The sequence below is a fragment of the Sprattus sprattus genome (assembly GCF_963457725.1).
Source record: "Sprattus sprattus genome assembly, chromosome: 18".
Classification (NCBI taxonomy): domain Eukaryota; kingdom Metazoa; phylum Chordata; class Actinopteri; order Clupeiformes; family Clupeidae; genus Sprattus; species Sprattus sprattus.
The window spans coordinates 6,250,596-6,275,135 of NC_137916.1; the positions used below are offsets into that span (position 1 = coordinate 6,250,596).

Sequence of the window (24,540 nt, forward strand, 5' to 3'; positions counted from 1 at the left end):
TTATCTCTATAGACAAGGGAGTTAAACTTTTTTTGGCCACAGTAAGAAAGACCTCTGGTGATATGTGACCAACCTGTGATATTCCCTTGTAGGATGTTTGTCAGTGTGTTTTAATTACATTAAGTCATTTAGCAGACGCTTTTATCCAAAGTGGATTTATACACATTTTACATTTACACTGATGGCACACTGCACATCATGAGCAATTAGGGGTTCAGTGTTTTGCTTAAGGACACTTCGACAGGGAATCGAACTAGCTACCTTCTGATTACTGAACGACTTCAGTATCTCGCGTACCACTGTCGCCCCATAACACAACACACAAAGAATAAAGTTCCTTGGGCTGGGTATTATGGTGAGTTAAGCATCAACGGTTTACTATTGTTTATCATTCAAGTAAGTACAACAATAAAAAATAAATCCCATGACTTTCTACATATTAAAAGCTGCTCTTTAACTCATTTTGGGTTATATTTCCCTATCTTTGTTGCAGGGTCAAATCTTACCCAGTTTGTCATTCTGAAATGCAAAATATGTTTGTCTCTTGAGGGTCGTAGCTTCCAGGAAGTGGCCCTGTCCAAGGCTTGGGTGTGAAGAGCCCAGCAGCTTACATGCCAACAACCCTGAAGAGGATGCAGAAGCAGTGCTGTGACACAACTATTGCATCAACTATCTATGGCCTGCATCAGTGCAAATCTTTAAAGCACTTTGCTTTGTTGATGTTTTGGGGGGTGTTGCTTCACCTTGAGTGAAGCACAGTGTGAACTCACACACATACACTCAAACACAAAGATAGTAAACAAATGAAAAACTCAAAAACAAATAAGCCTTTTTTCCATGTAGGCTCTTTTTAATTGAATCATTCAACAGGATTTAAAGAATGTATTTGGTTCAACTCCTCTGTTCTCTAAACCTGTACTCCTTTAAGGGAGTCATTGGAAATATCTGTGTCAATATAAGAACTGAAGACAGGTGATCAACCATCCTCCTTCGTGACAGCCAGGTCTTCAGTTCATCAGGGAGCAGAATTCTGTGAAGTGGAAACAAACAGCACTGAGGACACAGCTACTGAGACCTGTGGGGGTTGACATACTCACTGTGCAATTGTATGTGGAATCTTTTTTCACATTTGGTTGTCATATTAACTATATATATATATTATAAAGTATATATAGATTCTAATCCAATTCAGTCTAATCCAAAAGCATTTACATTTGGCCATGTGGACGTACACAGAACTCAAACCTACTGTAAAGCACCTGTTTGTTTCTATCTGCCAAGCTTTACTGACATCTATGACACACAACCTGTCCTTACATGAATTACTATTAAACATTTACATCCATACACAATGATTTCCACTGCATAGTTCCCAATCTGAAATCTGATCTGATCATACCCTCCATTCCAATCTTGCCATCCCCATCGCAGTCTGCTGCCTGCAGGAATGATTTGGTCTCAGCCTCAGTGAGCTCCCGTGCTCCCAAGAGGAAATTCTGCAGAAAGAACCTACAGACCCACAGGGGAATACTACTGAGAGTATATCCAGAGCAGGCTGCTAGCAGAAGCTACTGTAGCTGTGTATGTTCAAATATACAAATAATGTTGTGGTCTTAATGATAATAAATCTGTCCTATAAATTGCTCCTTAACATTTCAGCAAGGTGTAGCCTTACTTGAGTTCTGCTTCTTCTATGAATCCACTCTGGTCTTGGTCTACAACTCCAAACACCTTCTCTCTTTCTGCTTGTGGTCTGCCACACAGCCCAGCAAGCTTGAAGAAACTTTTAAAATCAAATGTGTCTGGTCCTTTGGAGGAAGAAGAGATATCACAAGGAGTTAAGCAGGGGCACAGACTGAGTGTTAATGGTGTGTGTGTGTTTGACCATAAAGGTGTGTGTATGTGTGTGTGTGTGCAATGTCCAGCATGTCATCAATAAGCCATCTTGTTTATCTTGTTTTTAACATGATCAAAATCACAATGTGGCATTGATCTCCGACATTTGATTTACTGTGAGTGGTGTGATAAGTCTGTCTTTCCAGGCAGAAATAACTCTTTGATGTAAATAATTGAATGCGAGGAGTGGCTGGTGTGATTTAAAATCCTGTAGCATAAACACAGAGACATCGGCGTGGTAACCGCTCCCCTGCCCCTTGGCTGCCTAGTTACCTGGTGCCACCCTTCCCCCCATGGTGGGCCCTCGAGTGGGACATTTGTGTGTGCGTGTGTGTGTGTGTGTGTGTGTGTTTGTGTTGGTGTGTATCCTGTAAGTGTACCTATTGTGATGTGTGTTTCTTTTGGTAGGTGAGTGTATGTGGTTGGAGAGGAGGTGTTTGTGTGTCTGCGTGTGTCTGTGTGTGTTAGATACTCACCTTGACAAGCTTCAATTGCATTTCTGATGTCATCCTCCTTCAGCATACCAGTAATGGCCATTTTTACCTTTAACTGAAATACGTGGAGCACACAAACACACACGCACACGCACACACACACACACACTCACGCACATACACACATGTACACGCACACACACACACGCACACACTGATCAGAGCCATTTGATATGTTGTACATATGAATACCATAAGATCTTGTGTTGCATATATATTCTACTCAGCCATGCAGCCTTTGCATCACTGCGAGTTTGACAGAATCTTTTACGTATTATTTACCTATCCCCATAACATCTTGCATATTTATCAAATCTCTGTCCTTAAAGGCTAAAAAGATTAGGACATGCAACACGTGCAGTACATCTGCAAAACAGCAAAGGACTCACCACTTCCCAAGTGAAACCTGTCTTCTGGTGTTATCCAGTGTTTTCCCAGTGCAACCTTATGGCAGCTTTGTGATGAAGAGACATAAAGCAGGCATAGAAAGCTCTTCTGTCAAACCTATGGGGACATCTCTACTTGGAAACACCTCCCTCCTCATTACTAAATCAGGGCAGACCATTGTAAGGGTTCTTGGTCGAGAACCAGTTCTGAAAGTTAATCAATAAATAATACATGTTGGAACATAACTGACATAACTAAATGCTGCGGATTTCATCACTTATTTTCAAGTTCAAGTGTTTTATTTGTCACATACAAAAAATTGAAGTGAAATGTCAGAGGGTCTACGCTCCACACTGTGCAAAAATAAATAAAATATAAAATGAAATTAATTAATTGAGATAAAATTAAAATGTAATTAAAATCAAATTTAAAATAAATAAATGAAAATAGGGTCTTGAATTAAACATTTGAATTAAATTGTCTCACTGCCTGTGGATAAAAACTTCTCTTAAGTCTCTCCCCTGTAAGCAAAATGACGTCCCCTAGACGTCCTGTAATGGTCTCTCTGAACGTTCTAAAAACGTAAATGTGTATGGTTCCCGTGACAACTTTAGGACGTTTTGCACGACGTTCCAAGACCGTCCCGAGGACGTTGCGGTGACAACTGGGAAACGTTTTCTATAGGTCATGGGGACGTTATGCAGGACGTTGCAAGCACCTCCCGAGGGCATTGTGGTTACGTCTGGGGAACGTGTTTCTATAGGTCCTGGGGACGTTCTGCAGGAAGTTGCAAGAACGTCCTGAGGGCATTGTGGTGACATCTGGGAAACGTGTTTTAGACGTCCTGGGTACGTTATTCAAGGATGCACCGCGGACGTAGCAGGCACGACCGTTTTTGCTGAGCTAAATGAAGAAAATAAAATAATAATAGATCCCGGAGCCGTCATTTTGCTTACAGGGCGCACACACACACAAGTTCAAGTTCATTTATTTTACACATTTCATATGATATGCATAGACACATACGATTACGGGCATGGGAATTGAACCGTCAACCTTCCTATTACTAAACGAGATCGCTACCTACTGTCCTAACACTGTCTGATTACGATTGTGTCACTTTAACAGGTTTATCACAGTGTGAGACAGCCAACAAACTTAGTCTTTTTTTCCGAGGGTTTGAGGAAAAGCATATTGTAGCAATCTCAGTCACTACGCATTGAGGGTTTTCCGTAATGATTACTTTTTAAATTAACATCCATGGCACATCACGGACGTGCGGGCAGGGAGGCAGAATAACTAGCCAAACTAAGAATGATGAAATAAAATAAATATGAATGCTTCTTTACTGATCTGTGCTATAAATGTAATGTCTGCATGATTCCAATACAATGCATACATAGGAAGGTGACCAAGTGTCTAGCTTTAACATATTGAGCTTTCCATAGGCCTTCAAAGATGCTGCAACAGAACGAAGAGCTCACCGGTCAAATTGTCTGATTGGAATTTCTTTAAAAATCCCGTCTCGCAAGCAGAATCTGGATTTGACAACAATTCTAATATTTAGGCCTATAAAGCAAACGTGCACTGCCCTTATTATGTTTTAAAGGAACAGCCTAATCTGCCGTTAGAAAGTTATTTAACAACACGCATATGCTGCATTTTAAATAAAGCGCAAACCCTCGGTTTCAAACGAGGAGCGAACTGAGTGAGAAGGATCCAACATGGCCAAGCAGACTAGCCTTAAAAGCTTTTTTTCAGAAGCCAACTGAACTGAACAACAGTGATGAGGGTAAACCTTCTGACGAGGATGAACCTGTCCTGTAATACCTGCAGTGTTGCGCGTTTCCTTTTATTATAGGCCTACTGCGCGCCGAAGAGCCGCGAGCGGTATTGCAGACAGAGATTTTGAAAAATGATAGCACTCGCAGCATATTGAAAATTGGAGCTTTGAACTTAGTTCAAAATTTTGAATTATGAACAATGAACTGAGCAAGTTCATGTAAAAAAGTGAACTTTCCAAACACTGAATACCTGACTCATTGAACAGAGCAATGACCATGTTGCGGCGCTCATTTTAACGCCACAGCAGGTTGCACTTAAAGGCCACTTATTGACGCGCATCAGACATAAATGTTTTTGTTTCCCATTGTAAACTTAGGAAAATAAACATGTTGCATTCTAAACTACCTGATTATGTTATTATTTAAGCTATGCAGGCGGTCAGTTTTCTTCAATAGGCTAATTTAGAAGCAGAAATAGGTTAGATATTTGGCCGGCTTTTCATTAAAATGTCGGTCAAATGAAAAACATTTTTCTGGTTCAGAGAGGACCATCAGAGGACGTCAAGGGGACGTTTTGGAAGGACCAAATGCGAATGTCCCGCAGAGGACCACAGGTAAAGGTTACGGGACGTTTTTAAAGGACTTCCTGGGGACTTATGCTGAGTGACCAAATTATAACGTTCCTTAATAGTCCGTTTTAAGGCTGATGCGAACGTCACGCAGAGGACCTGCAGGTAAAGGTTACGGGACGTTTTTAAAGGACGTCCTGGGGACATGTGCTGAGTGACCAAATTATAACGTTCCTTAATAGTCCGTTTTAAGGCTCATGCGAACGTCACGCAGAGGACCTGCAGGTAAAGGTTACGGGGACGTTTTTAAAGGACGTCCTAGGGACATGTGCTAATCAAATTATAACGTTCCTTAATAGTCCGTTTTAAGGCTCATGCGAACGTCGCGCAGAGGACCTGCAGGTAAAGGTTACGGGGACGTTTTTAAATTTAGTCCTGGGGACGTGTGCTGAGTGACCAAATTATAACGTTCCTTAATAGTCCGTTTTAAGGCTGATGCGAACGTCACGCAGAGGACCTGCAGGTAAAGAAAAAGAAAGAAAAATTTTTAAATGACGTCCTGGGGAGGTGTGCTGACAGACCAAATTTTAAGGTTCTCTAAAAGTCCGATTTAAGACTCATGCGAACGTCACAGAAGGACCAAACGTAGACTTGCTACGAACGTCAAAAACGTTCTGGTAACGTCCTCTAGCGAACGTTGTGGCGGGGACCAATTGGGGACGATTGGGGACCTTGCGAATGTCCTGTTAACGTCCTGGGGACGTTCCCTGTTTGCGGGGTCAGTCCTTGAGTTAAGACTTTGTAGGCGTCGACAGCAACAGGGTGAAGAAGCTGGCATTTATTATTATAATATTATTATTTTGATTATGCATCTTTTTGTAATAACTGTAATTTTGCTATAATCTACCATATTGATCAGATTTGTGCTCTCATTACATATTTGTGACACATTACACAGAATGTCATCTTCCTATGAATTTCCATGTTAAGTCTTTTTCTTTTGTTATTTGCATTTTGGCTCGTGTTCCTCGCCTTCATAACATTAACTATCATTTATCATTTACCTCACACTGCATGGGCTTGTAAAGAGACCCATACAGTACAGATGAATCTAAATATTGCGACAAGGAAAACAGCAAGTGAAGCCACTGACAAATATACATCTAAGTAAAAGTAGAAGTAGAAATACAAGGCAAATATACATACAAGTAATTTATGTATAACTAATTTGATTACCGGCTAACAATTATTAAGACCACCTCTTGAGATCAGTCAATGCAAAATGCATCAGTTCTCTAAATTGTGTCATGACTTCTGAGATCAGGAAAAGGATGACTTTGTCATCTTAGGTCATTCTTCAGTAAGAGGATGTCTAAAGACATGACACAGTCATCTTATGACGCATCCCTAATCCTCTGCCCGAGGACTCACATATGCAATGGAATCATTGTGATGACAGTTATAAGGGGAAAAAGGATTATTGTCCACACTCTGTACACCAGATTTTTCGCTCCCAAAAACATTTGCGACATAGTCTATGTAGTCTAGTCTATAGTGTAAAGCACCAGCCCCAAGCTATGACTGGATTTGTACACATTTTTTTATGATGACAGATATTGATTCATGATTGAGCCATAACTTGTCTGTTCTATAGTCCAAGTAATCAGAGTGTATGCTACACACATGTATGCTACACACCTCCTATCAGCTTAAAAACATACTGTAGCAAATTCTGCTAGTCTCACTGGATGGCAGTTCAGCAGTCAATACCAGCTATGACACACCCCAGCAACAGTTTGAATGTGAACTGATGACATCTATGGAGTTACTGTTGGGCCACATGTTGGGTGTCAGGGACTCCAAGTCCTAAGTATTACCAATAACAGCATCAGTGCCTACAGGTGGCAAATGCATGCCAAATTCTTGTCAGCGGGCTTCCTGGTCCACCAGTGTTTGGGGCTTGGTATGATATAGCAGAGAACTGTATAGCACTAACATAAAAAGCCTTCCTACCCCATAGCCATCGATACTAGTTCTGATTGTCTATAGCAGAATGTTGATGTGTAGTGAATTACCTTCCTTGTCCAAGAAGTGCCAGAAATGACTGGACTGGTAAAGAGCTTTCACACTAGTCAATAATCTGATGGTAACCATCCACTTTGAAGATATGTAAGCCACTGGTTGTACCAATACATATATTGTGATATAATCATGGCCCTGCCAGACTCCTGCTGCACACTCAGTAGAGAGACCTCTGAAGACTTGTAGGCAGGCAGACCTCTGTGAAGTCCTGATTTGAATGAATCTTTCTCCACAGCTCAACAAAGTGCTTCACAGCATGTGTCTTTTAAAATTATCCGTTTGTGAATTTATCATAAAATAAAGGAATTCATAGATTGAGTATTTCCGTAAGTAGACTAATTGCATATCAAAACAGTCCAACACAATTAAAAAACACAAATGAGATGACAGTGAATTCACATAGGCCCTAGTCTTTATCAACTTCCCATAAAATCAGAAAGGGTGGTGTTTTATGACTGTGATGGAGGCTACAGCTCTTGGGAAAAAACTGTTTGTAATTGGTAATGTTCATTATGTGAACATTACCAATGCAGCTTATATGTTTCGAAGACCAGCGAAAGGAATGCTGGATAATAAAAGAAGCATTGCCTTTGGCACTTAGCCATTAAAGGACGTGAAGGAGATCGGCGTGACATGATTGGATGAATATATGTTTAGGACGGAACCGAGGAACGTCATTGGTATTGGTTCTTGCCAGTCCTGTTTGTTGGGACGTACAGTTCTATCGCATGACGTAGAAACATGGCGTTTCTGTTGAACGGTAATGGTGTTTGGTTTTGCTAGCAATTCGTAAATTGCTCTAGAGGACCTCGTCTAAATGCTAGGATGATACTTTTAAAAGCACGTGGTAGGAGTAGAGAGGAGAATCGTGTTGCTGACAAATGAAGTCGAACTGTGAGGTAAACCTTCTGGCTCTCGTTAGCTTTTGTGGGCTACCAGGCTAATTTGTCACAACAGTCGCAAGCTAGCATAGTTAGCTAGCTTGCTAACTACCTTCTTTGCTAGCTGGTTAGCTGGGCAGCAAAAATATATTCAATGAAGTCCTGGATGTGCAGGCTTTTACACCTAAAAAAAATCTCCGCATAGTATGCGTGTTTTTGATAGACGTGCAAAGATCTGATTGTTATAGCTAGTTAGCTAGCTATACGAATTGTGACTGAATATTTTGGGAACTACCTGGAGAAGACAAACCTGGACAGGATGGAGAGCCATCATGGATGTTTGTTGTTGCTGGGGATATGGACTCTGCAGTTGACAACATCGCTCGTTCAATGTGTTCCACTGCCGAATACAGACAGAGGTAATGCTTTAATTTCTTCTCACCATTAAATGTTGGATTCCAGTTGTGTCACGGTGAAACAATGTACAATGAAGTTGCTTCGTGGTTAATGACTCATAGCAAGCAAGCTAATCGTTTTGGTTTTTAACTTACTAGGCAGTCGTAAACGGAGTGACAGTTCACCGGTCTGTTAGCCGGGAAGCTAACGCTGCGATTTTGATTAGCCTAGACCATTCTTATTACCAAATATTGCTATAGCATGGAAAGAGCAGTAGACTGAACGTATTGATCGATAGAAGTGTAGTGAACCATTGTTTCTTCTTTAGTCACATTGGCTATACATACATTGATTGGTGTTAAACACCAGTCAAATCATATGAGGCACATCAAGCTAACGTTAGTATAGCTAGCTAGGATATGCCTAGCCTAGCTGTTAGATTTGACGAGCAAGTTAGTCATATGAACTGGTCATTTATTTCGCCACCTCATGTGTGATCCCATCGCAGTAAAACAGTCGTTTACGAGACATGACAAGAACTATGCCACTTGTACGGAGAACTTTCCTCTTGTTGATGTGTACAATACATAAATACATCCATAGCTTGATGTAGGACATTTAAACAGCTGATGGATCGAAGCTAGTACATAGAGGAACTGGATATTTGATGACTTCCGAGTTATGAGAGGCCTATCCCACTTATTATCATACCACAGATAGAGACCGGCCGATAGAGGATTTTTTAGATTGAAACCGATTTTGATATATGAGGATTTAGAAATTCAATAATGATACGTCAACCGATATTCATTTATAGATTTCCCCCAACATTCACTATAGTTCTGATGAAGATAGGACATAATGCGTATGTTAGCCTTAAAACGCTCACCTTTACCATAAATGGTTATTTTATTATTATTACTAGACAAATCTGGATTACTTAGTGTGTTTTCATCTTTTCTGAGAAATCTGTGTCAAACAAGTGTCTGCAACACCGTATAGATACAGTTTTGATTTGATTATGACAAAGGAGAAAATGATAGAGCCGTTGTTTAGTTACTCTGTATTGCTATTTCACAAATAAACCAACTATCAAGTTCGCCTCCATCACTTAATTGAGTCATTGTTAGTGCTAATGTTATTTTGCAATTGAATGTTTAGATATTAGGTGACTGATGGTACTAGGGTTAACTCTGTCTCTAAAGTTACAGCAGCAAAACTAGGCATGGCTGGCATGATTGTTCACACATCATTATATTAATAAATGGAAATGACCACCCCACCATGAACACACAAATCTGACTTTGTTGTGTTTTGCAGCGGCAGATATATAAGGGAGGAGACAAATCACTTATGGGAAAATGAATGGGGAATCGGGGGAATCCATAACGCTTAACATGATGGATTTATAACAAAATCCTGCCCTGTGTTATTACATTTTTAAAGACTGAATCATATTGGTCAATAATGTTGCTCCATTGATTTAATCCATGTCTTAAAATAGTGACAGGCCTGTTCCTCATTCCTGCTGTGGTAATGAATAGCTGGAGAATGTGTGATCTCACACTATTCTTCATTAAATTACACATTAAAGCTTGTCTTTGCCGTATAGTGGTCTATGAAAGCAATTCATCTTGACAACCTTGTAATGAGTCAGTAGGTTCAAATGTACATTTAAAGCAGTGGTTCCCAAACCTTTCATAGCAGGCCCCCCTTTGACAATAAGAAACTGAAATTGTGCAACCCTCCCCCTCCAACACCACAGTGCAAAGATTGAGAGGTCGTTTACATGAACCCTACTTTGTCAATCTGATATAGATAGCTAATACAGATAGCCCTATCATTTAGACGAGCACTCTCTATCCGGACTCTCTATCCGCAACGATCCAAGTCGGGGGTAGAAAGTGAGTAGATTTGAATCGCTACGGGGGCCAGTGTTCGTCTGCATGGATTCACGCAACATGATGACGTCATTGCCCCACCTGATCGTTTTACGATCTCCAACCACTATATATATCACCTGTTCTCCTTCTACTTCACACTCATGGTGGGTCTCGATTTCGCTCTCATGAATCCAGCATACTGATTTTTGATTAGCCTCCTATCTTGATCTAATTATTTTTATTCAGACGTAACATAACTTTCATGACCACAAATTAAATTGGCCAGCGATTTAATTTGCTTTTTTATTCATAAATGTATTTAAAATGGTCAGAGCAAAGCCTCATGGGAAATGGGATGACAAACAAGACATGTTGTACTGTTCCAAATTCTTTATTATCAATAGAAAATAGAATTCATTTTCGCATATCATTTAGTCTGACCACTGATTAACCACCATAATGTAATGTTGCTAATTGGAGCTTGAATGTCTTGTGTAATGTGTTTATCCATGTGCTGTGCTACTTTACCTTGTGCTGTTCAGTTTCTTCTAGGTTTTTCACGTTTTTTCAGTTGTGTAAATAAAGCGCTAAAGCACCACTCACAGGCGTGGGGTATGTACTACAGCCCGTTCAACACAATCTGGCGGCTCCGTTTTTACGCAAATCTCACGTTACCAGGCTCTGTCTTTATGAAATTAAAAGATTCAATAGGTGTGAAAAATGAACCAGATTCAGTGAAACTAGGCTCCGTCTAAATTCAGCCTAAGACACTCATTACCTGTTTTTAATTAGAAAAACAGATGCTTACTTAAACATTCTGCATTTGAACAGCTTGAATACAATTTTATCAATCAATTCAAAGTTTATTTAAAAAAGGATGTTCATCAGCTGTGGCATGGATTTTCTTTAATATTCTTTCTAGTTTCTAGATTAGATTAGATTAGATTAGATTCAACTTTATTGTCATTGTACAGAGTACAAGTACTGAGACAACGAAATGCAGTTTAGCATCTAACCAGTAAGTGCAAAATAGCAATAAAAGTGCAGAGTATGTGCAAATGTAGGGTGGACTAAGTGAATAAATATGATATGTACAGTAAGAGTTAGAATATGACACAGAATTGTAATATAAACAGAATTGAATAGCAGCAATTGAGGTATGATAAGTATATAAAGTGCAGGTGAAAGTTAACTGGTGGTAACAAGTGAAATCAAGTGAATGAGGTAGAAAAGTACAATCAATACAGGTAATGCAGTAAAGGTAAATTCAGTATAAAAAAGACATATGGTGCAAATGTTCAGTGGCTGGAGGAGGGTGTGTGGCAGTCAAGCCAGGTTTTAGGGGGGGGGGAGGAAAGTGAAGGCCGAATTATGCTCTGTTTTAGACGTAACGCGTAAGCACGTAAGATACACAACCCCCCCTTGCGCGGTAAAATACCCCCCCTTACGTGCTTAAGTGCGTCGCCCAAAATTCCTGACTATGCGACTAAAACACTACGGCCCTACACAGCTCGCAAAGGCTGTGATTGGCTGGCTACCACAGCCTTTCACACAGAGTCTCACGTTTCCGGGTTAATAGCATACAGTCTTTTTTTAGACCCAGACATTTTTTAAAATCATGAATACCCTGCAGACCGTCTCACAAGCCTTTTCTTATGGATTAGGAACAAACATAACAGAAGAGGTCCGAAGACATGAACTCCTTTACAAATCCTCTTTAAACACTTATAAGGACGCTCAAATTACCGCGAATATCCCTTTCTCACCCGCGATTGTTTGGAGAGAATGTGGTCATTCACGAACAAATAGGTACTTTCATATTCATTTTCCGCCACTTGTGAGTCATGGTGATATCTTTCATTGAGTTTATATTGACGTGAATCCATCAATTGCACCAGCGAGTTTGATAGAATGAGCCCGGTCTGCTCATACAAAAGTTAACAGTAACCTGCCGTTACCTTGTGGCCAGCACCATTGTAGTTACAAGCATTGACAACATGATGAGATTCTTTCGCCGTTTACCACCTCATCTTTGAATAATGTAACTCATAAACACATCGTTTTAAAGCCTGTCGCAGTCATTAAAAGATGCCAATAAACGAACTTTTGCGTCATGTGCTGTCTTTTTCGCCACTGGTACTGAATTGCCAAAATTTGTATTTTGTGTAACACATGTATTCATAACATCAAGCCTTTCGCCCACTACACTTTCATGCTCCGGTAAGTTTTTTTCCTTTGTCCTGCTGCAATAAATAGGCTTACTTAACTCAAAAAAAAATCTACAGTTCTGGCGTCAATTTGCTTTGCAACACGTAACACGGCTCACAATCCTTGCAACACGGCTCTGCGTCTAAAACGAACCTTAAATCAAAACTTGTCTAAAACAAGTTCCTTGTGTATATTACGTGCTTACGCGTTACGTCTAAAACAGAGCATAATTCGGCCTTAAGGTATAGTGCAAACGTTCAGTGGCTGGAGGAGGGTGTGTGGCAGTCAAGCCAGGGGGGGGGGGGGGGGGGGGGTGATGGGGGGGATGGGTGAAGTGTAGTTCAAAAGTTCAATGGCTAGAGGAGGGTGAGTGGCAGTCAAGCCAGGGTAGGGGTGGGGGGGGGGGAGAAGTGAGTATAGTGCAAAAGTTCAGTTGCTGGAGGGAGGGGGGGAGAACAGTCACAGGGGGAGGTGTGAGAAGGGGTGGGGGGGGCTAACCCCGTGGAGCAGAGTTCAGCAGGGTGACAGCCGCAGGGATGAAGCTGTTCTTGAACCTGCTGGTACGGGAACGGAGGACCCTGTAGCGCCTCCCAGAGGGGAGGAGGGCAAACAGTCTGTGGCTGGGGTGTGAGCTGTCCTTGATGATGTTGCGTGCCCTACGCAGACATCTCTTGCTCTGGACAGCCTCAATTAACCCTACCAGCCAAAATTAAACCTGCCATTTTAGACCTACTCTGACATTGGTTGATATAAACAATCTTTACCTATGATTTTAAGATCATCGTTAATCACTCTCAGAATGGATTTAAAGAAATCAACCAATATTGCCCAATTGGCTGGTGACAGCCGCAACACATGCTGTATCATGCTGTACCCGGGAATCCTTAAAGGCCCTCCTTCATGATATGTTAATTATTTAATTAACTTTTGCATGACCTTTTTTTTTTTTTAAAAGCACATTCAAGAGTTGGCTATTAAAAATGTACTTCAGATGAATTCATTTAACCTCATAAGAAGCGCTGCATTAGGTCTACTAAAAAAAAATCTAAATTAAGCTTTTAAATGACACCTATATGATAGATAAATATTGTCCAACTAACACTACAGCATAGATATTCAAAAGCTTATTATACTATAGTCTTACTGATCTGACAAAAAAAAACGCATTGAAACAGAGGGAAGGCAAACAGTACCTCTGCTTCACTGAAGGGGGCGTGCGAGAGCCCACCGGTCGGCGATAAGCTTATTCAACCATTGCTCTTCTATACGCTTATACTACCACCGTCAACGTATTTCAGCCACTGCCGTGGCTCCCCATTATTTGCAATGAGCCACCTACTGCTAGCCTGGGTGCCATCCGTTTGTACGCGTTCCACTGATTGCTGCCTTCTCGCTGAACGTTTGTTCAGCTTGATCAGTGGAACGCGGACACACGGATGGCACCCAGGCTAACCTACTGCAACATGCTCTTGGTGTAGCTGTAGCTGCTGTTGTGGCTGCTGTTTCTTCCTCCCTATATGTTCTCTGCACCTTTGCTTGAGGTGATGCAACGGCAATGAATCGGCACATTATTTTAGCTTTCGTTTAACTGCGTTAACCTGCGTGTGGTCAACTAAGTCGGTTTCAACTTTTGATTCACGCTCAAAATATTAGAACATTATAAGCTCAAAGTATTAGAACTTTGTATTCGCTGGCAAAATATTAGAACATTGTATTCGCGTGCAAATTGTTATTGTTGTATTCAAATTCTAAGAACTTAATGTTACCCTTTCACTTCTCCCACTGTTCGTGTTGGCGTTGCAAGCTATTTTTAACCATGACGGGCGCAATAGTCTGGAGATTTGCTCCGCAATGTCACTCGCCAAGTGGCGGAGCATCGGAGACAATTTAGTCGCCAGCCCAAAAATCTACACGCCATTGGCACTTGGCGGGTGCCAATTTCGAGCCCTGGGCACGCCTGTGTTGAGGATGAGGGTTGAGGGTTGAGGTCTGTTGGTCAGAAAGTCCAGTATCCAATTACAGAGAGAAGTGTTGATACCCAGGTGATTGAGTTTAGTGATCAGTTTGGAGGGAAGAACAGTGTTGAAGGCTGAACTGAAGTCAATAAACAGCATCCTCACATAGCTGTTTTTACTGTCCAGGTGAGAAAGGGCGGAGTGTAATGCTGTGGAGATGGCATCCTCCGTACTCCTGTTCTTGCGGTAGGCGAATTGAAAAGGGTCCAGTGTGGGTGGTAAGTAGCTTTTGAGGTGAGCCAGGACCATCCTCTCGAAGCACTTCATGATTGTGGGGGTGAGTGCAACGGGGCGGAAGTCGTTAAGGCTCACTGCAGCGGAGTGTTTCGGCACCGGCACGATGGAGGTGGTTTTAAAGCACGCGGGGACAGTAGCTTGGGCCAGAGACAGGTTGAATATGTCAGTCAAGACCTCAGCTAGCTGCCCAGCACAGGCCCTGAGCACCCGTCCAGGGATGCCATCAGGGCCAGCGGCCTTGCGTGCATTAATCCTGCTCAGTGCAGCACACACGTCGGTGGGGGAGAGTGTAAGGGGTTGGTGGCCTGAAGTGAGCACAGCCTTGATGGCAGCCTCCTGGTTGTCCCTGTCGAAGCGTGCATAAAAGCTGTTCAGCTCGTCAGGGAAGGAGGCCGCACTGTTATGGGGGGTGGTGCTGGTGGGTTTGTAGTCTGTTATGGCCTGGATGCCTTGCCACGTGCGTCAGGGGTCGGAGTTGTTCTTGAAGTGCTCCTCAATCCTTAGCTTGTGGCAGTGCTTGGCCTGCTTGATGCCCCTCTTCAGGTCAGCCCTGGATGAACTGTAGGCCTGAGAATCACCTGATCTCAAAGCGGTGTCTCGTGCCTTCAGTAGTAGGCGGACCCCTTTGTTCATCCAAGGCTTCTGGTTCGGGAAGGTAGTGATACGCTTGAGTGTGGTGACACTGTCGATGTTGGTGTTAATGAAGTCCAGAAGGGATGAGGCATAGGAGTCAATGTCCGTGTGGGAGTCCAGTGTGGCTTGAGTGGCAAACAAACTCCAGTCCGTGTATTCGAAACCGGTGCTGTAGTGCAGAGTCTGCTCCCTCTGGCCACACTTTAACTGTCCTCACTGTGGGTTTCACACGTTTGATGAGTGGTGTGTATTTGGGGAGAAGGAACAAAGAGAGGTGGTCAGACTGACCTAGGTGGGGGAGGGGGGCTGCCTTGTAGGCATCAGCCATGTTTGTATATACTTTGTCCAAAGTCTTGTCTCCTCTTGTGGGGCAGGAGACATGTTGATGAAATTTGGGGACTACAGTCTTCAGGTTGGAGTGGTTAAAGTCACCCGCAACAATAAAGGCTGCTACGGGGTGTAAAGTCTGTTGCTTGCTAATGGCAGAATGCAGTTCTTTCATTGCCAGTTAGCATTAGCGTCTGGGGGGGATATAGGCCAGTATATTTATATATTTGAACAGTTAAACATTTTCTATAACATTTCATCAATCAGTTAAACCGAAATACTTTATCAGTTAAACCTTTTTTTATTTAATTTGCGCACAGATCAAATCTGGACCGAATAAATATGTGTTGAATTGGTTCCTGTTAGGTGCATGTCCATTGAAGTAATGATGAGGCTAGCTATTCCTTCTAAAAGTAGACCCTGGCCATGTTGTATTATATCCGTTTTTTACCCTCAGTCCACATTCAGCCTTCTGTAACAATACCACCACTTTAGGAACCACAGATTCAAAGGTCTGTACGTAGAAATTGACAATAAACCGTGGATTCCTAATATTTTATCCAGTTTGACATGATGGATGAACAGATATTGCTATATTCAGTTGAAACTCATTTGTCCCATCTCCATAAGGTTTCTGTGATGGTGTGGTGCCGTTTTGTGTGATGTTTACATTCTCCAGTTGATCCACAGCTACCCCATTCATATAGCCTACACTCTTTACATTATGGTTGCATCTTTTTTGTGGCCCAAACTACCTAAAAGCCACAGACGTTTTTCTGTCATGCTGAGCTGTGTCCGTGGGTAACCAGGCCTGTCTAGACTTTACATAATCGGCTGAGCAGCTTCTTGCATGCAAATTATTTGTACTTGACTCGGCAACCTTATCTGCTTCCCAAGACACTGTTCTTCAGCAAGACCATCACTCCTGCTTCATTCAGGAATGTCAGAAAAATGACCAGGCTAGGGACTCCATTGTTGATTTACAAAAATCACTTTACACATTAGACCAACAAGAATTTCAAGAATTACAGGCCACCCTTAGCTGTCTGTAGCAATCTGAACTCAGGACTGAATGATTAATGAGGCTTCATGTGTAAGTGACTGAGAAGGGTGCCCCTGAAACTCTGGGCCATAGATGTCCCATTTTGATGTGTCACTGTCTGGACTGTCCATCCGTAGGCCCAGCATCCGTAGAACTAGGTCAGCTCCTCCTCTCTGTGGACAGAGACCACTTTGCCAGGCAGGCATGAGAAATAAGATATGGCAGCTCCTGGGCTTTTGGCTAGGAAACCAGCTGAATTATTTGGTACACACGTGGGGTCATGATGCAGGCTGAGACTGAGATCAGAGGGAAGAGATCGTCATAATAAAGGCTCGTCAGCCTCTTTTTATTGATTTATTTATATTTTCCTCCCCCTAGCCAGCAATAGCTATATCCTAGAATCTTAACCTTGGCTTTTGTTGGTTAAACTAGCTAAAGGTTTGTTGGCACCGCAGTTAGGCTAACGGTTGAACAATCTATTTGAGAATAGTTAGACAGCCTTAGCCATTGATGTACTTTGACCTCTCTCTTTGTTGTACTTGGGTTGAATATTGACCAAGAAGGAATGCACAGCACTGACTGTTAGGGGTTACTGTCATTGTGTCATGTGGAAGGATGTTTTATTCCTTTATTCGTTTCGTGCCTTTATGACATTATTTGTGCTAGTTAATGGTGTGGACCTGAGACTTGGTCGTCATGTGACAGGGTGTGACTCAGGTGTATGACTCAGGTGAGTGTGTAGATGGTCACACACCATTGATGAACTCTAAAATTGGTTTCTGTTTTTCAAGCCTGTAGCTTACCATAGTGTGTAGAGAGCAAGGGGAGCTGCTCTGTGAGTAGGCAGGGTTGTTTAACCTTGCTCTAATGTGAGGGCCCCATCATTATTTATAGCTAGAACATTCTACTATGTAAGCGTTTAAATGTAAACAATCCAAGACAAAACCAAAAAAATTATGTTTGGAGTTCAGTTCCCCCTTCACCCTTTTCATTCGCTTCCATGACTCTGTCGGACAAGATACAGGAGAGTTTGTGGGATGTGTTCTTTTAGTCCAACAGACACAGACACAGACACAGACACAGACACAGACACAGACACAGACACAGACACAGACACAGACACAGACACAGACACAGACACAGACACAGACACAGACACAGACACAGACACAGACACAGACACAGACACAGACACTCACGGTGCCACGCAGCTCAAACAAATGATGATGCTGCTGTGGGGCTGAAAGCTATCAGATATTGAATTGCTTTAGAGGTAGGAAAGAAAACCATACACCTGTTCAGTTTACTATGGGTCAGCTAAGTATGCAAACATGGTGTGTGAATTAGATTTTGGAGTAGGTTTCTGTCCAAACGCTGCATTGTAAGCAGAAAATAATCCAGTTTTCATTCTTTACCACTATTACAGGCTATTTCATATATCAAAACTGTCATCTGAATCTTGTATGACTATGGGCATATGTTATATGGTTTGTGTAGATACCGTGGTTGTACAAGTACTTTGTTTGTGTACAAATATAAGCATTATGGCAACTAGTACCTGTGGTTGTTTGTGTGTGCAGCTCTTAAATTACTAACCGTGTCCTGTTTGATGCTCTGTAGTGTGTTTGTGGGTGCAGCTCTTAACTATTAAACTAACCCTGTCCTATTTGTTGCTGTGCAGTGGTGTTGGGGGAGGAGGCCCTTCAGCTGTCTCTGCTGGTGTCTGTCTGTGCTCTGGTGGTGCTGGTCCTGGTGCTTTTCAACTGTGTCACCTGCTGCAAGGAACGGGAAATCAACTTCAAGGTGAGTTCACACCACCCAGCCCTTTAATGGAGGTTAAGCAGAACACACAGGCCATTTCATGTAGAAGTCGCTGTGGCAAAATAAAACTGATTGGTTTCATTTCCATCGGTCCCTCTAGGAATTCGAGGACAACTTTGAAGATGAGATCGACTTCACCCCACCGGCCGAGGACACCCCCTCCATGCAGTCCCCAGCAGAGGTGTACACTTTGGCCGTGCCCCCAGTCGCCATGCCAGGACCACCCCATTTAGACCTGCCCAGGATTGCAGGTTGGTCACCCATGCAGTCCCACTCTGGTAGTTCTAATGATCAAATGATTGCACAACAGTCAATGGAAAGTTCTCACCTCTGTAGGAATGAGATGTAGAAAGGCCTGGTGTGTCACAAGAATTTTCACTAGATCATGAAAGCCCTTGCGGTGCTGTGCTTTGTTGTGTGTTTTGAAAGGTTCACAGGGCCAGATATTTTTGCCATGGCACTTCCTGGAAACTTGAGTGACCATTGATGATAAGCAGGCTGAAGTGTTGGAGTTTAATGTCCTGCCGACCTTGTTGGCATGACCAATTTACATCTGCTGCTGTACACTCGATTGCCTCATAACTTTTGACCCACCATATTTGTATTCTTTTATTGGTATAGTCCTCTTTATACTTAACTTTTATGTCATTATAAATGTCCCTAGAGCTGTCATGATGATGCTCATACACAGGGTCGCACAACCACAGCAATAAAGGATTTCATTCAGAATTTCATAAGCGGATACAGCTGCGGACACATCTACTTTCTGACCAAATGTTCTTCCCCTTGAGGTGGCTGGGTCTGTGACTTGTCAATGCTTGTTTTCAGAATACGTCCTTAATTGCTAATACAATCTTTATTTCAAAATGCATCTTTTTATAACTTGCATTGCATCTACTGTGTCTTGCCTTAAACAAATATAGTTTCATGATGGGCCAGTCAGATCACACACAGGCTTACTGTCTTAGTCTCTCAGTTAGCCTGTTATACATTAGCGCTCTGTAGTAACTCTTTCTTAAGCATGTGTACTTTCCCAGTTCACCAATTGATTTCCTTTTTGGTTCTGTGCGTGCCCAATTAGGTTGAGCGAAAGCATTATGTGTCGAAGCAGAAAGTGAAATCTTTCCCCTTGTACGGGTTAAGTAGATATGTACTCGCTCTCAGAGAATAACAAGGCCAGGATTAGTAGTAAGATTAATTGTTGGATTACGCTGGGTTAATATGATGAAAGCATTTACAGTCCTTACAGTAGGCTGACTTCAGCTATGTCTGGTGGTACAGGGGCTTGTGTTTTAAACAAATAGATCTCAGTGTTTCCCCTAGGGTTACAGCTTAGGGGGGGGGGGGAGGGGGACGGCGGCAGGGGCGCACCGCACCGCGGCGCACGGACACAACACTTAAATGAATTATGATGTTCATGTGTTTCTTTTAATGACAGCAGTCAATATAACATCTTACAGTAACAGTATGCAACAATTATACTTCAGGATTAGGGGTTAGGATAAGCAGTTTCACTTAAAAAATAAGTATAATTTTACATGTTTTATGGTAAAGGTAACCTTAAATGACTTATTTTGTGATCTGGCGCTATATTTATAAAAAAAAAAATATATATATTTTTTAAAAAAATTTTTTACTTGAGCTTCCAGGGGGGGCGGGCGGGGCCGTTGGGGGGGGCGGGGCGCCACCCTAATATCATTGTAGGGGAAACACTGGATCTAGTGTTGATTGCACACTTGTATTCTTTGCCTAAGTGCATAATAATAATGTGAATGATGATGATGACTTAAAAGTGGATGACTGATTATTAGTTATCTAAAGGACACAACTTCAAAGGCTGTTCATGTCTGTCTGCCTGTAGGATATGGATACAAAGCTGATCTCATGTGTACGAGACATTGTGTTGCTTTTTTCAAATCTCAGAAAAACCCTTGGGCCATATGTATGAAGGGTGTTTAGCCTGTGTTTTCTGGTCAATGTCTCTAAGCCTTATACACTTGATAAATATAGGTTGTACATTGCGAAATTTTTTCATAAGAATCTAGAGAGGTTTGATAAAAAAAATAATTGATGTAGAAACTAACTATTATCACTCAATTGAAATTTTGAACAAAACAATATGAATGCCAAATTAGAACTCATGAATATATACCGGTATCCACGGTATTGCAAAAATCCACATCATGGCGCAGCACGATACCGGTAGTGACTATCATCAGAATCAGAATCAGAAAAGTTTTTACTGCCAAGTAGGTTTTCACCTACCAGGAATTTTTTGTGGGACGTTGGTGCAAACAATAAACATACACAATAAACAATATACATATTAAGTTATTATACAATGCCTGACAAAAGTCATGTCACTTATCCAAGTTGTAGGAACAACAGATAATAACTTGACTTGTAGTTGATCAATTGGAATCAGAAATGGCTCATATGAAAGGCAAAGGCCTCTAGTTTATGCTTATTATACCAACATAAAGGCCCAATCTCAATACTTCCCCTTACCCCTTATCTTACCCCTTACCCTTGAAATTGCGCGTTCATGTGAGAGCTAGTGGTGTCTCAATACCCAACTTGATCAAGATTAAAGGGTAAGTTTAAGGGGTGTATGGCCCTCGTTTTTGAGATTATCGGAGAGCTACCTTGGTCCTCCAAGGGCTATCCCAGAGCACACCGCGAAACCAGCTCGGGAATTTTCAAAAAAACATGGCTGCTTGAAGCGAGGAATATTTTACATGAATAAAGCTATCTACACAACTTTGTATATGTTTATAATGACTTGGTTTGATCTGAAATGTACTACACGAGCGATGCATAGAATTGTCGGTCTTAACTGAAGCTTTCAAACGGTAGTTTTAGGATACATTTAGCGCGTATACCACCACTCCATTGGCTTATATGGTAGCTTGCCAGCTATCATGCTACATACACTACATGTAAGTATTTTTGGCTTATAATTAATTAAAAAATGACGACAGTCTTGTTTCGTGCTCTACACAGTTGTATACATATATATTTGCAACCATGTTCTTCATTAGACTTTTTTTTAAATCGCTAGTTTCATAGCTCATACAGTCACGCATGACGTACCCGAAACCTAGTGGCGTCTCATTTCATAGGGGAAAGATCTCAGCCCTTGGCCCTTACACTTGCAAGTGCTAGGGTTAAGACTAAGACAAGATTAAGCAAAAGGGGCAAGGAGAAGAATCGAGATTCGGCCTAAAGTTGTGTATCATAAATTGAGTTTTATCATGTAATAAGGACAGACAGGTCAGATTGGGTTTGGACAAAAGTCTTGTCGCATACACAAAAATATTTTTTTTAATTTTGAATTTTACTTTGATAACACAAGAATGCTACAATAGCATCAGAGCATAAAGTCATGGTGCCCTGGGGGAAAATAAAATATCATATATGACTCAGATGAGCTTGGAGGACTGCATCCATACTGCATCCACTTTGATGTGGAGGCCGAAATATGAGAAGAAGCGCCATCCTGCTGAAGAATTTGCCGTCTCCTGTGGTTTGGAATGTAATCGCCATCAAGAATCCCTTGATATTTCAGGCTGCTGATGTTGCCATCCTCTCTGCAGATCTTTTGCACACCCCCATACAAACCATGATTTTTCCTCCACCAAACTTGACTGTTTTCTGGGTGAATCTTGGGTCCATGCGGGTTCCAACAGGTCTTCTGCAGTATTCGTAGCGATCGTAATGCAGTTTAATTGATGATTCATCAGAAAAAAAATCAACCTTCTTACACTTTTCCACTGTCTATCGTTTTGGCAAAAAAATTGTTTGGGGTTACAACCAGTATGGGTGTGCAGAGTGGATGGCAACATCAACAGCCTGAAGTATCAAGAGATTATTGCTGCCTATTACATCCCAAACCACAAGAGAATGTAAATTCTTCAGCAGGATGACGCTCCTTCTCATACTTCAGCCTCCACATCAAAGTTTCTGAAACCAAAGAAAGTCAAGGTGCTCCGGGATTGGCCAGCCCATCACCAGACAAGAACATTATTGAGCATGTCTGAAGTAGGATGAAGGAGGAGGCTTGGAAGATGAAACCAGTCCTGCAAGACTGCTTTCTTTGCCATTCCATACTTCATCAATTAGTTATTTGAGTAATTGCCGAGACATATGGATGCAGTCCTCCAAGCTCATGGGAGTCATACACAATATTATTTGTTTTTTCTAAGGCACCATGACTTTATGCTCTGATGTTATTGTAGCATTTTTGTGTTATCAAAGTAAAATTAAAAATTAAAAAAAATATTTTTGTGTATGCGACGAGACTTTTGTCCAAACCCAATCTGACCTGTCTGTCCTTATTACATGATAAAACTCAATTAATGATACACAACTTTATGTTGGTATAATAAGCATAATCTAAAGGCCATTTCTGATTCCAATTGATCAACTACAAGTCAAGTTATCATCTGTTGTGCCTACAACTTGGATAGGTGACAAGACTTTTGTCAGGCACTGTATACATATTAAGTTATTAAACATGGGAAAAAAATAAATATAAAATATATTTAAAAAAAAATACAGAATATGTCAAATGGAAAATGCCGTATTAATGGTATTGTCGTATCCTATATCGTTTTAACATATTTTGGTATACCTTTTAAAGTCAATAAACCGCCCAGCCCTATGATCACTACCAACTAAGCATAAAAACAGAAAGAACAGAATGTTTTGTAGCTGCAGTGCCACACTATTGACTCAACTAATTGCCTTAACTAATCACTGATGTATTGATTGAACTAATCAGTGATGTGTTGGTTTGTCCTCCACAGATGGATCATCAGGCCCCCATATGGCTCGCCACAGCCTCAGTTACATACAGGAGATAGGCAGCGGCTGGTTTGGCAAGGTAAGCCTGGTTGGGTCAGCTCTCCACAGGATCTCACTGTTTGTATGGTTGCATATGGCTTGAAGGGTAAAATAGTTAAATGCTGAGTGGAAACGCTTTCAAAGTCCAATTAGCAATCGATTTGCCAGAGAGGGGTGGATTAACCCCCGATTCGCACAAGGTATAATGCAACTAAAGTTGATGGAAATGGGTTTATTTGCATACATTTGCATTTGTTGCAATTTGATTTGGTGTTTCTGTAAAGGTTGCCCTGACAACCTTTTCTGATCCCACACCAGAGTACAACTTCTCCCTTGATTGAAAGAATGTCCATTTTAATTTGCATAACACAGCTGATGTAAATGCACACAAACTCGCACTGTCTTTGCCAGCCAGCCATTCACAATGGTGATTGTTTTCCATTAAGATGGAAAGGCACATTTACAATCACCAATAATTGTCCTGTATCCAGTTGTAATAATAATGATGACTTAGTAATTGTAACTGCTGTCACTTTTCCAAGGGACTCTGCTACAGTCTGTGGCTAAGGTTGAACTAGTGCTCGTGTCCAGTTCCTCATGCTTGTCGTTGTTTCCCTCCCCATGGTGCCCTTCCCCTCCTAGGTTCTCCTGAGTGAGATCTACGCTGACCTGGGCGCCTCCAGAGTGGTGGTGCAGGAGCTCAAGGCCAACGCCGGGGCCAAGGAGCAGAATGACTTCCTCCAGCAGGGAGACCCTTACAGGTGAGGTCACAGGTCAGAGCAGGGAGACCCTTACAGGTGAGGTTACAGGTCAGAGCAGGGAGACCCTTACAGGTGAGGTTACAGGTCAGAGCAGGGAGACCCTTACAGGTTACAGGTCAGAGCAGGGAGACCCTTACAGGTCACAGGTCAGAGCAGGGAGACCCTTACAGGTGAGGTTACAGGTCAGAGCAGGGAGACCCTTACAGGTCACAGGTCACAGGTCAGAGCAGGAAGACCCTTACAGGTCACAGGTCATAAGTTAGAGCATAAAGTATGTGC

At 41.8% G+C, this 24,540-nt stretch overlaps 2 protein-coding genes across 2 annotated transcripts in view; one reads left to right on the forward strand and one right to left on the reverse strand.

Annotated features, from left to right (window-relative positions):
- Positions 1-1,007: 1,007 nt before the first annotated feature.
- Positions 1,008-2,558, reverse strand: LOC308379852 (parvalbumin, thymic-like; the record flags this gene model as incomplete). Its single annotated transcript, XM_080857114.1, has 5 exons — positions 1,008-1,030; positions 1,400-1,509; positions 1,676-1,808; positions 2,373-2,445; positions 2,544-2,558. The coding sequence occupies 5 exons, from the start codon at positions 2,556-2,558 to the stop codon at positions 1,008-1,010; spliced, it is 354 nt and encodes a 117-aa protein (XP_080713240.1).
- Positions 2,559-7,965: 5,407 nt separating this feature from the next.
- lmtk2 (lemur tyrosine kinase 2) overlaps positions 7,966-24,540 on the forward strand; it is a 35,745-nt gene continuing 19,170 nt past the window's right edge. The window contains exons 1-5 of the mRNA XM_080856822.1: positions 7,966-8,512; positions 18,516-18,637; positions 18,756-18,906; positions 23,464-23,540; positions 24,143-24,261. Coding sequence (XP_080712948.1) covers positions 8,413-8,512; positions 18,516-18,637; positions 18,756-18,906; positions 23,464-23,540; positions 24,143-24,261 — 569 coding nt within the window. The 5' untranslated portion in view covers positions 7,966-8,412. The remainder of the gene's footprint in view (positions 8,513-18,515; positions 18,638-18,755; positions 18,907-23,463; positions 23,541-24,142; positions 24,262-24,540) is intronic.